This window comes from Lutra lutra, chromosome 10 (genome assembly GCF_902655055.1).
Source record: "Lutra lutra chromosome 10, mLutLut1.2, whole genome shotgun sequence".
Taxonomy (NCBI): domain Eukaryota; kingdom Metazoa; phylum Chordata; class Mammalia; order Carnivora; family Mustelidae; genus Lutra; species Lutra lutra.
In genome coordinates, this window is record NC_062287.1 from 24,442,602 (window position 1) to 24,459,199 (window position 16,598).

The 16,598-nt window shown below is 36.7% G+C and overlaps 1 protein-coding gene across 4 annotated transcripts in view; it reads right to left on the reverse strand.

Annotated features, from left to right (window-relative positions):
- ARHGAP32 (Rho GTPase activating protein 32) overlaps positions 1-16,598 on the reverse strand; it is a 297,931-nt gene that overhangs the window by 76,724 nt on the left and 204,609 nt on the right. For 3 of the 4 annotated variants that reach the window (XM_047691945.1, XM_047691943.1, XM_047691944.1), the window contains 4 exons: positions 12,238-12,375; positions 10,155-10,247; positions 9,164-9,286; positions 7,585-7,662 (listed from right to left, as the gene is read on the reverse strand). In XM_047691945.1, the coding sequence (XP_047547901.1) occupies positions 7,585-7,662; positions 9,164-9,286; positions 10,155-10,247; positions 12,238-12,375 (432 nt within the window). Of the gene's footprint in view, positions 1-7,584; positions 7,663-9,163; positions 9,287-10,154; positions 10,248-12,237; positions 12,376-12,777; positions 12,797-16,598 lie in introns of those variants that run through there. The other variant, XM_047691946.1, reaches the window with a different exon arrangement.

Consider the following 16,598-nt stretch of genomic DNA (forward strand, 5'->3'; position numbering starts at 1 on the left):
TTTGTACACAAAGACACTAGCAGGACATTCTAGGGCAATGATGAAAAATTAAAAAGCTGATCCTTTACCATCTTGTGGAGAACTAAGAGAATGTGAGCTGTATAAAATTCAGTCAATCTCTAAGTGGTATTCTATCCATTAAGTGCATCCCAAATGTGTTTCAAGAAAGAGTTCCTGGGTAGAAAAGAGAACATTTGTTAAACTGTGTTTAATTTCTTCTTTTATCTGTGCACAGGATAAACAATGGGAGACTGCTCCATGGTTATCACATTTTGTGTTTAATAATTATCTGAAGAACTTGATAAAATTCAGAATCCTGTCTCCAGCCCCCAAGATTCTGATTGGTAATACCCAGCTTTAAGATACTTCTCAAGTCATTCTGATCCTAGCAGCTCCCAGATAAAACTCTGAGAAACTGCCTACACAAACAAATAATCCTGAAAGATAATATTTTATATTTGTATTACGTCTCTTACCTAAGAAAAAGGGCTCCCCAGATACTCTACTCATATTTCCAACAAGGGTCTAGAGCCAGGCACAAAAGCTGGTGACATTTAGTTTAAAAAACGAGGGGGAGGGCGCCTGGGTGGCTCAGTGGGTTAAGCCGCTGCCTTCGGCTCAGGTCATGATCCCAGGTCCTGGGTTCGAGCCCCACATCGGGCTTTCTGCTCAGCAGGGAGCCTGCTTCCTCCTCTCTCTCTGCCTGCCTCTCTGCTTACTTGTGATTTCTCTCTGTCAAATAAATAAATAAAATCTTTAAAAAAAAAAATGAGGGGAAAAAAAAAACAGTTGTGGAGGGTTTTTTTTGTTTAGTTTTGGGGGTTTTATTTTTTGGGTTTTTTGGGGGGGTTTTGCTTAAGTATATTCTATGGTAAAACAAAGGTAAAAGATTAAATATATACTTTAGGAAACAAACTAAAAGCAGATTTCAGAATTTCAAATTACTATAGTTAATATAATTTCACACTTCCTACTCCCAGAAGTTTAAGAAAAGAAACAGAGTCACGGTATAATTAAAACACATGGATGAACTAATCCTTCTGTTCCCACAGCTAAATTATGGTCTAAAACAATACACAGGCTAGAACTTGGCAAAATGCTCATCTTTATCAACCACCAGATGATTAGCAGAGCTTACCTACAGTACAGAGTAAGCACTGCTTCTAGAAGAGCTGTCCGAGGAATACCTGGGCCAGAATGACATAGATAAAAATATGGTACCACAACCACTGAGACAGAATTTCTGGGCTTAGGTCCTGGGACTTGACATTTTAACAAGATTCCCCAGTGATTTTTAAGTGCACTAAAGATTGAAAATCAGTGCTAAAGGAAGGAATTACTTGTAACAGAAGAAAGAAGATAGCAGTGTAACACCCTTAAGTATATTAGTAAATGCTGTAAGTTGGACTTTATTTGCAAATTAAGACAATAATGTAATACCACTACCCACCTAATAAAATGGCTAAAATCCAAAAAAACCCTGAGAACTATCAAATGTTGGTGAGAACGCTCAACAGTGTCATTGCTGGGAGGAATGCAAAACGGGTCAACCACTTTGAAAGACGGTTTGGTGGTTTCTTTACAAAGTTAAACACAGGCTTACCATAGGATGCAGCACCTGCACTCCCTGGTATTTACCCAAAGGAGCTAAAGACTTATATCTACACAAAAACCTGCACATGGATGTTTATAGCAGCTTTATTAGTAACTGCCAAAAACTGGAAACAGCCAAGATGTCCTGCAATAAATGGCACATCTACAACAATTAATATTAGTGACAAAAAAGGACTTACCAAACCTTGGAAAGATACAGAGGAAACTTAAATGCATATTGCTAAGGAAAAGAAGCCAATTTGGAAAGGCTACATACTGGATGACTCCAACTCTATGATATTTTGGAAAAGGCAAAACTATGGAGACAGTAAATGATTAGCAGTTGTCAGAGATTATGAGAGGGAAGGATGAAAAGGTAGAGCGCAGGGCTTAGGCCAGTGAAACTACTCTGTATGAAGCTGGAATGGTTAACGCATGTCATTATGCCTTGATTAAAACCCAAAGAACTATATAACACAAAGAGCAAACCTTAATGTAAACAATGAGCGATAACTAATAAAAATGTATGAAATTTGGTTCATTAATTATAATAAAAAACCCCAAAACTATTTCAATCATTATGGGGCAGGATGTGAAACTGGCATTCTGTATTACATATATCCATACATTCTGCATCCTGGTCACTTTGGCCAAGGATCTAAGAAGCATTAGATCCTTAGTGCTTCCAGAAAGAGGACTTATCCTGTGTTGTCTATAATCTCTGCAGACCAGATGGTGGTCAACGAAGATCAGCATTTTGCCAATTCTATATAATGAGTTTATAAATCAAGACGTTAACAAGAGAAGCTGTGTACATGTCTGTGTGTTGGGGTGGAGGTGATTATATGAAACTTTGTACACTATCAGCTCAATTAGTCTATAAATTGATACTTTAAAAAGGTCTATTATTGTCTTAATTAAAAATAATTAAAAAAAAAAAAAACAAAAAACAGCAACTGTACAGCATCAGTTCACAGCAATACCAAGGGAAGGCTTCCACACTGATGCCTGGACTTTGTCACACTTTAGAGCTGGCCAGAAAGGAGACAACAAACACACATAACTGTAACAAAAGAAAAGGCAGAATCCACGTAATACATCATAAACACATCAAGTTGAGCAGACCTGCAAGTGGAGATGCACAGGGCCTGCACACAGACAATCACATTTCCAGCAAGCTTTCCAGCAGTGCTCAGAGCATGACACACACCAGAGCTGGCCTCCATCCTGGGAAGCAGTGGCCCACATCCTTGCTTCTCTTCATTTTCTCTCCTGAGAACTGTCAGCTCTAAATGGTCTTGACCCCCAGGAAAAACCCACTGAAAGCTACCTCAAGGTCAAGCCCAGCCCCTACACTATTAGCACAGCCTTCCTGCCTTGGTGTATCCTCCCCTATGGTCCACTGACAAAGCTCAGTTTACAAAGTCCATCCCTATGTCCAAGATCAATCAATTAGCTACCGGCAGTTACATGTCTAACCTGTGTGCCTCAGTCATCTAGACATCCTATCCTCAAAAGAAATACACAAGACTCTGCATTTCAAAGTCACCTCCTCCAGGAACCTTCCTAAACTCCCAGGGAATCTTGTTGGGTTCTGAACCCACCAAGCATCTAAGAGGCCCAGAGGGGAGCACTGAGGCCTGTTTGCCTTCCTTGTTCTGCCCTGGGGCATGGTGCTCAAAGCCAAGAAGGCCCTCTGCCATGAATAAAATAAGGGCCCAATACCAGCCTGTGAGAATGAAGTGGGCCCCTTCAAATGCTGCCCAGCCTCCTTGCCACCTGAGGATGGGGATTGGAGGGCAGAGCACCCATGGAGCAGCCATTCCCCGATGCTCCTTCTTCCAAAAGCCCTCAGCCTCTCAGCAATTACGGCCAATGCCTCTAAGCTGTGCCTGAGAACAGCTGGCTCAGGTAGGGCCCTGTTACTTATCAAGTCTATGTGAGAATACCTAAATGGCCTTCAAACCAGCCCTAAAGGGCTGGTTGGTACCTATGATGAGCTGAATTGTATATATCCCCCCCAAAATTCATATGTTGAAGCTCTCACCCCCAGTATCTCAGAATGTGACTGTATTTGGAGATGGGGCCTTTAAAGAGGCAATTAAGATTAAATAAAGTCATACGGGTGTGCCTATGCTAATCTGACAGATGTCCTCATAAGAAGGGGTGATTAGGACACAGGGACAGAGACACTGGGGATGTGTGCACACAGAGGAAAGAGTATGAGGTCATGGCAAGAAGACAGCCATCTGTAAGCTGGGTGAAGAGACTTCAGAAGAAACCAACTCTAACAATACCTCAATCTTGAACTTCAGCCTCCAAAATGCCTAAGAAAATAAATTCCTAGTTCTCAAGTCACCCAGGCTATAGTATTTTGCTATAGTGTCAACCAATCATCACCTAATAGACAAATGAAGGAAGAGTCGAACTTCAGAAATACCAATACTTGATAACACAAAAAAACTCACAGAAGTATATTTGTGATTATTATTTGCATTCTCAATTTGTACCACACATCTATACCAGAATGTATGAAGTTCCAAGAATTCAGACACAATTTACATTAGAGAAATAATAAAAAAAAAATCTTGAGTATTAGCCTTCTAAAAGGTGTCATAAAAAACATTCTTATATGGGAGCCCGGATGACTCAGTCAGTCAAGAGTCTGACTCTTGATTTCCAGCTCAGGTCATGACCTCAGGGTTGTGAGACTGAGCCCCACATCAGGCTCCGTGCTTGGCATGGAGTCGGCTTGTCTCTCCCCCTCTGCTCTTCCCCCTGCTCGCACTCTTTCTCTCTAAAATAAATAAATGAGTAAAATATTTTTTAAAAGGTTCCTATAAAGAACAAGTTCTTCTAATATTTTGAGAATGTTAACTGGCTTTTAAAAATTAAAATTATAGGGATGCCTGGGTGGTTCAGTTGGTTAAGCGTCTGCCTTCAGCTCAGGTCATGATCTCAGGGTCCCACATCAGGCTCCCTGCTCAGCGGAGAGCCTGTTTCTCTCTCTCACTCTGCCTGCTGCTCCTCCTGCTTGTGTTCTCTCTCTCTCTTTGACAAATAAAATATTTTTTAAAAAATTAAAATTATAAAGTAGCCTATGATGTAATATAACCACTATATACTACTAGAAACCTAAACAAGTGCTTTTCCAGTGGTAGTGTTTATACACAGCTCTACTAAGGGCCCTCTGGGAAGCTGCACAAGACCCAGGGGCAGTCAATCAGACATGCTCCCCTGGGAATAAGGCTCAGGACACCTGACTTGAACTAACCTCACCAGCACAACTCCACTGTTGCCTTTTCTCACACTGAGGTTCTGTGTGAGATTCTGTTTGATTAACAATTCCACCTAGTTAAAAAATACGTATGTGAAAACCAGTGGGCTAAGCCATTATTCCAGTTATTTCAAAATTTAAAATCAGGAATCTCATCTATAATTATCACAAACATGGAATAAATTATAATTATCTTCCTCTCTCGACAGGGCACATGCTCATCATTTAAAAATACCTAACAAGGGTAGAGAATATTACAAAGAGCTTGAAGAGGAGTTTTTTCCCCAGATGCAATATATTAATTATTACATAAAAACATAACATACTGTAATAGCAATGCTTCTACCAGTAATTCTGCATGCTTTACAGTCCTCTGTTGGTTAATCTTTACAGCATTCCTTTGTCGGCTGAGAAGGAAAGATGTTCCTTTCCATACGGTAGAAAACCGAGAATAAAGTTAGTAATATAAGAGTAAATGCAGAAATCATGCTTCGTGCTTCTCAGGCAATGTGATGGAGCAGACCTGAATTGGAGTCCTTACTCCATCACTTCCTGACTGTTTATTAACACTCTCAAACTGCTTCCCCTCCATAAAAGGGGTTAATAGTTTTGTGAAGATTAAAGAAAACATTGTATATAAAATGCCCAGTAATACTTTGCACATAACAGATGCTTAGGACATGCCTTTCCATTCACACCTTCCCCGCAATAACCCGTGAGGCAGTCTGACAAAGGAACGGATGAGGAAGAGTGCACTGTGTGCATTACTTCCTTAAAGTACTAGACTCCTTTTACAAATGACGTTTTGACAGTGATGTTTAAAGATTGCTCCTAGTTTTTACGGGCAACACCCCCCCCCAATGCCCACAATCAACTCTTCTCAAATCCGTATTTTCCAACATGATGTAAACAGAAATGACCGCCCTTCCAGGACCAATTAGAATGAAAACAAATAGCAATGCTATATAAAATATCCTTTCATTATCAATTAAAAATAAATCCTGTGTAAGTTTAAAAATCTGTTTTTATTTTTAATATATTTTGGCAACAAGCTAATTTTTATCAATTGTTAATTTATATATTAATATTTAAAAGAATAATCTGTTTAAGCAAGAAACTATTCTTGTGACTCTAAATAAAAGAGTTAGGAAGATAAATCTAAGCCTAGCACAGAGTCAGATCTCAATAAATTATCTGTCACATGAAAGAAGGGAAAACCTACTACCAGTTTTACAATAATAGAAGGAAAAATGCTGAGAATAACTAGAGAGATTATAAATGGAACTCTCTAATTAAGAAAAAGCTCAAGTACAAAGAAAGCAAATAACTTGTCTATAGTTATAAGAAAGATAGCAATATCAAGAAAAAAAAACCAGCCATCTTAAAGCCAAATTTATTCTTTTAATCATCTTTTAGACCATACAGTTTATGAACATGGAGAATTGACCACTTAATAGGAAAAAAGATGACCCTACTTTTCTGTTTAGTTTTATATTTAATCAAATGCACCAATTATGCATAGCAATTAAGAAATGAGACAAATAAAAGACTCCAACTATACAAACAAGAGAATTTGTGGCGTAATATGAATATGATTTTCCTGGTCTTCATCAACAAATTAAATTGCTATAGATGATTTTATAATGGATAAAAGGATAGATAAAATTAAATTTATTAAAAAAAAACACAGCATTACTTAAACTTAAAAATCAACATTTTTTTTGAAAAATATGCATCAGGCCTATGCTATGTACTTCACATATTTTAACCTCACATATTAAATCTTTACCATAATCCTATGAAACAAAGAAGGGTGCTACAATCCCCATTTTATAAATGAGGAAACTGAGGCACAGAGAAGTAAAATTAACAAGCTCAAGGTAACACAGCATAACACCCAGGCAATCTGGCACCAAAGCCCACACTCTTCACACCATGCTATCCTGTTTTAAACTGTATGATTATTTTTAAATAAAATGTATTTTATAAAAACCCAATACTAGTTTCCATTTAACATGCAAAGATCAAGATACTTATATAATACTTACTAATATTTCTAGCTATATAGAATGAACATTTTATTTATGTAGCATTTTAGGAACACCTTTATTAAAAGACCACAAAATCCATAAAAAATTCACAGGTTATATACTAAAGACACAATTTTAAGGCATTTTCAGATGCTCTTCTATGGATGGTTTTAACTGATAAAAGAAAACCTACATATCCTATGGAAATTAGTGTTAGTCAATCTAAAGAGCCCATCATTAGCTCTCAAATTATTTAGGAATATATAAAAAAAGAAATGAGACTGCTTTAGATGCCACTGTTGGTATGCAATTAACATATTGTTTAAATACCAGTTATAATACCTTTTTACAAAAAATGTTGATCAAACTGACTTAATTCTAGAGAAGAGAAAAAATGCGTGAATCATGATTCAAAACCAGTATTACTATAGGCCTGATAATCTAAAAGTGGTCATCAGACCAGTAATTCTGTTCAAACTTTGGTTATATCACCGTTTAAAAAAGAAGAAGATGAAACAACCACAAGAGTAAGCAGAAAAGGAAATCCAAGTCTAATATCATCCACATTTTTCTACCTCTGCTGACAAAGTCCATTGTCAGTACATGCTGTAAAGAGAAATATTACTGAAGGATAAACAAAACCTGTTTTTTGAACTTCTTCACACCTAATTCTTTGCTGCCTACCTGAAATCCATGCTTGCCTCTCCACCACGTGCTTAACACTTTTGGGGGCATGTCAATAACAGAAACGATGTCTCCCACCTACAAGGAAAAATTTTAAGTGAAATTTTTTTAGTCAAATTTTAAACCAATTGTTATGTCTAGAATTTAAAATCTGAACTAGAACAAAAAGTTAAAGTACAAGCCTTATTCTCAGGCTAATTATTTCTGGAAAAACATAATACCTTTTTCTGTAAAAAATTTAATAATCTTAACCATTTGTAAAGAAGAGGTCTAAAAAAAGTTAAGAAGCACCAAGATGGGGATCCAAGCAACATATGTGCAGGAACTTCAGAAAGCCAAATTTAGAGCATACGATTTTTGAATGCCAGGTGTCATACCACCATCATCACTTCTGCTAAAATATTGTTACTGTTACTAAAAGGGATCAGATCCACTTACAAGGGACAGTTTAAAGTACTCATATTTAGAACAACCACAGCTTTTATTAATAACATTAAGTGTACTGTTTTGAGCATTTGATATATTTTATTTAATCATATAACAAAGGTTTGCAATGTCTACAATCACCTGGTTACCCACAGTAAGTATAAAGTTGGATGACAACTATACTTTTTTCAATAGATGGTAAAATATAACATTTTCACTTAATAGCCTATTTTCTTCACTCTAAATGACAAACTAGTGAGTGTATACAAACTTTTGCAAAATCATAAATACAAAAATCATAATGATAGTTTCAAACAATATATTGAATGGGAGTTACACTCTTCAATCAAAATAAGTTACGATTTCTAGGATACAACATAGTAAAGTACTTCAGAACAGTATTACTATGGTATACATATTGCTTTAAGAATTTTTCTTTGTATATTAACAACTGATCTCTCAGGCCATGAAAGAGTTATCTTTACTTCATTTTTGCTAACAGACATGGCATGCATTTCTTTACATATGGAACCTAAAAATTTGTATCGTTTTTTCTTAAACTGAGCAACTGTTAGCAGTCTTTTTGTCTCTCATCAGTCAATATTAAAGAAACTTAATTCCCCTCCTTTTGTATCTGATAGCAAGAAATGTTCTTTTCACTTTTCATCTGTTCTTTAACTCAATCTTTGAACAAACAATGAGAAGAAAGTATCATTGGGTATCGTTTTTAGTACTAAAAACACAAAGACAAAAGACTGACTCTCAAGATCATGGAGATAAACAGGATAACAACTATGACTGAGTGTAATAAGTGAAATGTCAGGGATAGCAGTGCCAGGCTGGCTCAGTCATAGAGCATGCAACTCTTGATCTCGAGGTTGTGGGTTCAAGCCCCATATTAGATGTAGCGATTACTTAAATATAAAATATTTTTTTAAAAAAAAGAAAGAAAGAAAAAAGAAATGTCAATCCAGGCTATTTGGGGATAGGTATTTGCACAGAGTAGGGAGAAGATCAAAGATGACTTCCTAAAAGAAATGGGAGATATAAGCTGAATTTTCAAGGATGAATATGGTATTTAATAAAATAGATGGCATTCCAGGCTGAAAGACAATGAAGTACAGGAAAAGGGCCTGATTCTTTAGTCATTTACCTCTAAAGTCAATTCGTCAGGGGCCCGAGCAGTGTACCTCTTGATAACGTGGGCAGCACCAACAGCAGGAGTGTTAATGGATGATTCCTCATGAACTAGAAGATGATTTCCCTTATTATCAATCTATAACAAAGAAAATGAACCATGAGATGGTTAAAGACATGGGACTTGCAAAAGTTTCTTTGACTATTCATAAAAAACATTCAATTTGATTTTGAGAAACCACAACCTGAAGAATCTTTAAAAAACTACTATTATATTGAGTACTTAGTGTATACCAGTCATTCTGCTGTGCACAAAATATAATTTAATTTAATCCTCATAACTCTAAAAGATACTTAACACCATAATCATCATTTAAAGATGAAGATGCTAAAGCTAAACGAGGTTATATAATTCATGAGAAATTAAATAATTTGTCCAAGATCACACAGCCAATAATGGAAGAGCCAATATCTCAATGCAGGTTGGCTCTAAGTTCTATATTCTATTTTCCATCCTGTCTTCCAATTTCCACTGAGAGGACAGATTAATATAATTTTACATATGCAAATTAAGGAGAAATACCTAGCATATTTTCTGGATACTGTAATATGCAATAATTAATCTTAAATTGGACTCTTCAAAAGGTGAATTATCTCTTGTTCATAAATAATTGAAAAATATTTTCAATTACTAAGTCAACTAAATACACACACACACACATATATATAAACACACACTACATATATATACATATTAATACATTAAATACCAAAATAAGAGGTGCCATTGCAATTCACAAGATATATTTAAATTAGTTTACTGGATTCTCAAAGAAAGATAGATCTGAGATAAAAAATCCTTAATGTATCACTTTATCCTTCCAAAAAATAAAAATAAACTCCATTTCTTTGATTCCTGAAACTCAACAGCTATCAAAATTAAATTAATATTAAATTTCTGAAGTAGTTTAAAAATAAACTTTGATACGAGGTGAATTAGATAATACCTCCATCCAAGTAAGGGCAGGTCCACAATTGATCTTGTTGCCGGCAATTGCTGAAAGGCGGGACAGGTAAGCCATAAGCATCTGAGTGACAGACTAAAGAGAAAGAAAAGATTCAGTAGTAACTCAAAGTCAAGATATAGCACTCTGTTCAAGTAACTGGTATACACTGGTTTCTGGGGGCAAAAAATCTGCAGATTTTTAGGCATTTCAATAGTCATAGGGGATTCTTCACAGAGGCTCAAGAGTTCCATTAAGTGAAACCACAGGCACTTACAAAGAAATCCCATCTTGTGAAGAACTTTAACTGCTATCTCCTCGTCATCAGGGGTCATACTAGTTTATAGCTTCTAACCTTATTGCTGTCTCTATTTTTATACTGAAAATATAAAAAAGATAATTATAGCAGAGATGTACTTGGCCTTTTCTGCCCAGCCTCCTCCTGGCTACCTTGAAACTCTCCAGGACCTGTTGTAGTCTTCCATGCATGCAGCCGTGACAGGACAGCCACGTTCATGTGCAATTGCACACCATGGGTCCGTGGAATGATCCAGGACCAATTAGTTGGCCTAACAAGAGTTACGGTAGGAATTAGGAATTACGATAGAAAATTTCAACTCATTCTGGTGGCTGTCTTAAAAAGAGAGAATAAAAACCTGGGAACTTTTCTTGGTGGCCATGTCCTGAGACAGCCTGAGAAAGAAAAATGTGACAAGTAGGTGGAGATGGGAAACGGAGATGGACTTCGAGGTTCCCTATGATACAAAAGAATCTGTGACTTTAAGATGTTCCTGAGACCCTGCTGCTGTGTCAGTTCTTACAAGACTGAGGAGATTGCTACTTTGTCCTACCTACTTAACTGCCCTGGAATTAATTAGAAATTTGAAAGGGCTTCCCCTCAGGATGTGAAAAGTACCTGTACTCTTTTCAAGCATCCAATGCAGCTACTGAGGAGTCTAATGTCAAAACAATTCTTGTTCTTTTAAGGAAGTGTTTTGCTCTCTGAAATCTTTTTGGGTTTTCTGTTTTGGGCATTTTGAAATTTCACTATAGTGTCTCTAAATGCATGTCTTTCCAGTCATCATACTTAGCACTTACTGGGCCCATTTGATCTGAAACATGACTTTCTTTAGTTTTAGGGAATTTCTTATATTAATTTTTAATTACTTCCATCTACTGTATCCTCATAGAACTCCTAAAAGAGGGAAGTAGGAACTTCAGGATCTAGTCTCCGTGATTCCCATTATTCTCCCCCAACTTTTCATCCTTCTCTCTGTTCTAGGGCTATATTCTTAAAAAATTTGCTCTCCCAGATCACTAATGCTCTCTTCATCTGTGTCCATGTTGCACACAGTCCAAATATTCAGGTTTGAGATGACTAAAATGAGCCTAAATAAGCACATGTTCATTCTAAGATCTCTGATTTTTAAATTTTTAACAGCTCTGCTCTCATTCCATGGCTGATCACCTTACTTTCTCTTTGAGGACAGCCTTGTTTGCTCTTTTCAGTTATTTTATTTATTTAGCTTACACAATCAAGACTTCCAGTTTGTCTTCTTCAATCCTCTTGTACATGTTTTTTCTGCTGTATTTGCTCATCTCCATAAATCTTACCCCATCTACTCCCGAAAATTCCTCACAATTTTGATGGTTGTTCTTTTCTGATGTTACAAAGAATCTCTTCCCATTTAAATTTTTTAAAAATCTTTTCTCTTTTTACTAGAAGTATGGCAGGAGTGGAGGTAAGGGCACAGATACAGCATGTCATCATAAACTATGCCTTTCTCTAATTATTAGTGAGGTCAACATTTTTCCATATTTTTGCTTCCATATTTTATGTTCCCTTTAAAGAATGGTCTGCTCATATACTGTGTTTATATATTATGAATTTTTTTATAGAATTACACTCCAAACCTACTTTAATTCTAAACATTCTTCAGAGCATTACTAATTTTTTTGTTATGAAATAATTAAATTATCCCAGGAATCATCCTGATTGTTCAATATAAGCTTTTATTTAGTATACACACAAAACTTTCTGCTAATTTATATACAGTGATTACTGCTGCAAGTACTAAATGCTTACCTCTGGACTGTCCTTCAGTGCATCAGAACGGGGAAGCTCTGAGAGTTGGGAGAATCGTCGGTCATAAATACACAAATGAAGATGTTTATCAAGTACCCGAAAATCTTCATAACTTCTTTTAACAATCCAACTTTTGCCCTATGGTAAGAAAGAAAAGAAGCTTTTCTACAATGACTTTATATTCATGATATTTTATATTTGCTAATGAAAAGCTCATCAACTTCATAGTTAATAGGTAAGTAGTTAAAGATTTATTTACTTATTTAAGAGAGGGAAAGAAACCACATGAGCAGGGGCCAGGAGGAGGAAGAGGGAGAGAACCCTCAAGCAGACTTCCTGCTGAGCATGGAGCCTAATGTGAATGCCAGGCTGGATCCCACAACCCACGAGATCGTGACCTGAGCCAAAACCAAGAGTCAGACACTCAACCAACTGAGCCACCCAGGTGCCCAGGTAAATAGGTAAACTCTGAAACACCCTAGTGAGTTATAGTACATTAAAATGTCAGTAAGGGAAAATAAGATAAAACTCTCCACTGACCATCTTTCTACTGCTGGCTGTAGAAAGTCCACTGGCTCTCTTTGGTAGTAATAACTGCTAGATGGTAAGACAGCATGTGACCTTAAACCCACAGAAAGAACCATAAAATAATTTTGGATGGGAGAATATTATCAAAAATTAAAGAAAAATAAAACGAAGTTATCGATAGTTATCACCAACATTTTCTAAGACTAAGACTGGAAAATCGAAACCACTGAAGTCCTAGTCGATACACATTCAATATGGATGTATTATCTAGAACTCATTATACCTCCCAACAATCACAGGCTTTCTTCCTCTCCTTGCCCAATCTCGCAAGCTCATCAAAAATGAAAATCCACTCACAGAGCGTTATTTACTACATTCTACCTTCTAATTTTCTCTTGACTCTATTACTTTCTGTAACCCAAGCTTTAGTAGGGATGAACATCTTCTCTTACTGCTAATGCTCCCTACCTTTGATCTCCCCTGCTCCCTCCCCACCAGTAAAAAACCACAAAGTTTATCAGGTAAACATTATCACAATTCCTTCAAAAACTCCCATGGGCAGCACTAATGAGCAGGTCCCAAGTGCACACCCATTTAGTTTTGCAACCGAACCTAATTTTATACAGAACCTAATTTTATACAAATCTGGAAGGACTGCAGGAAATACCCATCAGAGCGACCATCTCAGAACTGAAGAAATGCAGTGTACCTCTTCTCCATTTGCCCCAGCCTAAAGGGGCAGAAACAGAAGGCATCACTTCCCAGGAGAGAGACGTACTGAATTCTAACCACAGGTATATTAAAACTAACATGATAAACTTGTATTGTCCTACTCTGGACTGTAATTCTATACTGCATGGGTGGAGAACAATACTAATTCCCTGTCTAAGAGGATTTACTAGAATGAAATAAGACAATACACGTGGCAGAGACTTTTAACTAACAGTCCTGGTCACTATTCTAAGAAATACTAGTTCGATGAGGCTGAAATAGCTGAAATGGGATTCAGTTAATTCTGATGATCAGCCTAAAATGGGAGCCACTGATCCACAGGATAAAGTCCAAACATATTTGCATATATCACGGCTTTCATCCTCTGAGCTCTATCTAAATTTATATGCTGATCTCAGTCATTACTCCTCCATGTCCTTTCCTTGCTTCCAGTTATGCTCAATTACTTGGATTTATTCAGTTTATGAGATGTTCGCTCTCTTTCTTGCCTCCCTGATCTTTAAGTGCTGTTTCTTCTGCTATGAAAAGTCATTCTTTTACTCTTTGCTGAAGTAAGTTCCTCTGTTTTCTCAGTTCTACCACTGCCTTTGAACCCAAAGATTTCCTAAGTACCACAGGGGGTTAAATACTTTTTCCTTTGGATGACAAAAAAGAAAAAAAGAAAGAAAGAAACAACAAAGGCAGAAAAAAAATAAAAACAGGATATAGTTGCAATTATTTTCTCTTTCATACACCTTTTTAAAATTATGGGACGCTTCAAATATCAGAAACGTACATCAAAAAATTTATCACATACTTATGTCTCTATCACAGAGATTAAAGATACTGACTTTTTTGTTTCAAACTCTGGATATATTTTAGAATAACCAATTATCATAGATACACAGTCCCATTCTTTTGTGTTCGTCTTCTAAAGGTGAGGACAGGAGTTCATGTGCATTTTATAATGCATAAATGCATTTTATAGCTTTAGTATACAGCAAGTATTCAGTGCATTGTCCAAAACGAGTAACAAAATTTTATTTCCTTCTCTATGGATCTAATCACAAATTAAGTAATTCACTCAAAATTTCAGATAGGTTATGTGAGAGAGTATCAATTAAAATACATTTCAAATAAAAATAATTTATCATCCGGACAAGAAAGTTTTACTGCCATGACCCACAGTATTTTAAATTTATCCACTCCATCTTCCTATTTGGGTTTGGCCTAAAGTGTTTTTTAAAAAGTGCATATGACTGCACTGCAAAGTCTAATTTGCCCAAGTAATTACCACAGCACGCTATTTACCTTATTTACATTACCTGCACAGATTCTGAAAATAAACAGATTTACCTCTTGACATAAAGAAAGAGCTAAGAACTTGATGTTAGGATCAGAATGTCCCCACTGCGAGTCCTGGCTGTTTAAGAATTTAATGAAGTAAATTAATGTAAAGTGATTAGTAGAGTACCAGGAAACAGAAATGGCTCAGTACATGCCGGTTATTTCTATTCTTTATTGATTTAGAGAACTTGTTCTGGGCCAAACATAGTAAAATTAGAAAACAGAGTTTCCAAACAATTCCCCACAGTATTCAGCAGAACAAATGACTGGTCACCAAAAGCGCAGAAACTCAAAGGAAACAAGACCATTACTGATTACCTTTAAGTACATCAACCTTTCAACTAGGGAAGTAATGTATCTTTAGAGGTCACAGGTTATTTTCCATACTGGCTGAATTACCAGTTCCAGCTATTAATTTTTTGCTTAAAAGAAGTAAGAAAGGGGGACGCCTGGGTGGCTCAGTTGGTTAAGCAGCTGCCTTCGGCTCAGGTCATGATCCCAGTGTCCTGGGATCGAGTCCCACATCAGGCTCCTTGCTCGTCAGGGAACCTGCTTCTCCCTCTGCCTCTGCCTGCCATTCTGTCTGCCTGTGCTTGCTCTCTCTCCCTCTCTCTCTCTGATAAATAAATAAATAAATAAATAAATAAATAAGTAAGTAAGAAGTAAGAAAGAAGCTGGTAGGGCTTTCTTACTTAAGACTTCTTCCTACAATATATTTAAAATCTATTTTTAAAAGAGGATTTTGTGCTTTACATTTGTTCTACAAGTTCAACTTTTCAGTTCCTCTGGCTCTGTCTTATCAAGCACCATTAAAATAAGATGCCCAATGAAAACACATAATGATTCAGTCATATTTCATATATCACACACACGTTGTGTGTTCAGTCATATTTATTGTCAGGTTAAAAGTAAATCAGACTTTTGGGGCGCCTGGGTGGCTCAGTGGGTTAAAGCCGCTGCCTTCGGCTCAGGTCATGATCCCGGGGTCCTGGGATTGAGCCCCACATCGGGCTCTCTGCTCAGCGGGGAGCCTGCTTCCCTTCCTTTCTCTCTGCTTGCCTCTCTGCCTACTTGTGATCTGTCTGTCAAATAAATAAATAAAATCTTTAAAAAAAAGTAAATCAGACTTTCAATTTCTTTTCCAGTATATAAAGAACTTAGAGATTGCCCCTCTGTCCTAACAAGTAAAAAGCTAAACAAGTAAAAAGCTGTCCTAACAAGTAACAAACTGAAAAATCAGTAACTCTTCATAGATCCATGAGAGAAATGAGGTGACAGGGCAAACTGCTCTTCCCAGAACTGGAAAGACATAGAAGTCTAGGAAAAAAAAAGAGCTAAACTCAATTATCTACAGTTCTATCTTTAAAAAAACAGCAAAGGGCGCCTGGGTGGCTCAGTGGGTTAAGCCGCTGCCTTCGGCTCAGGTCATGATCTCAGGGTCCTGGGATCGAGTCCCGCGTCGGGCTCTCTGCTCAGCAAGGAGCCTGCTTCCCTCTCTCTCTCTCTCTCTGCCTGCCTCTCCGTCTACTTGTGATCTCTCTCTGTCAAATAAATAAATAAAATCTTTAAAAAAAAAAAAAAAAAATAAAATAAAATAAAAAAACAGCAAAATTAAAAAACAGAAAATTAAACCGAAGTAAACAGACTAAATTAAAAAATTATAGTAGAAATCAATAAACTTGAAAACAGGAAATCAACAGAGAAAATTAACAAAACCAAAAGTTGATTCTTTGGTAAGATTGATAAAATCAACAAACCCCTAGGCAAGCTAAGTA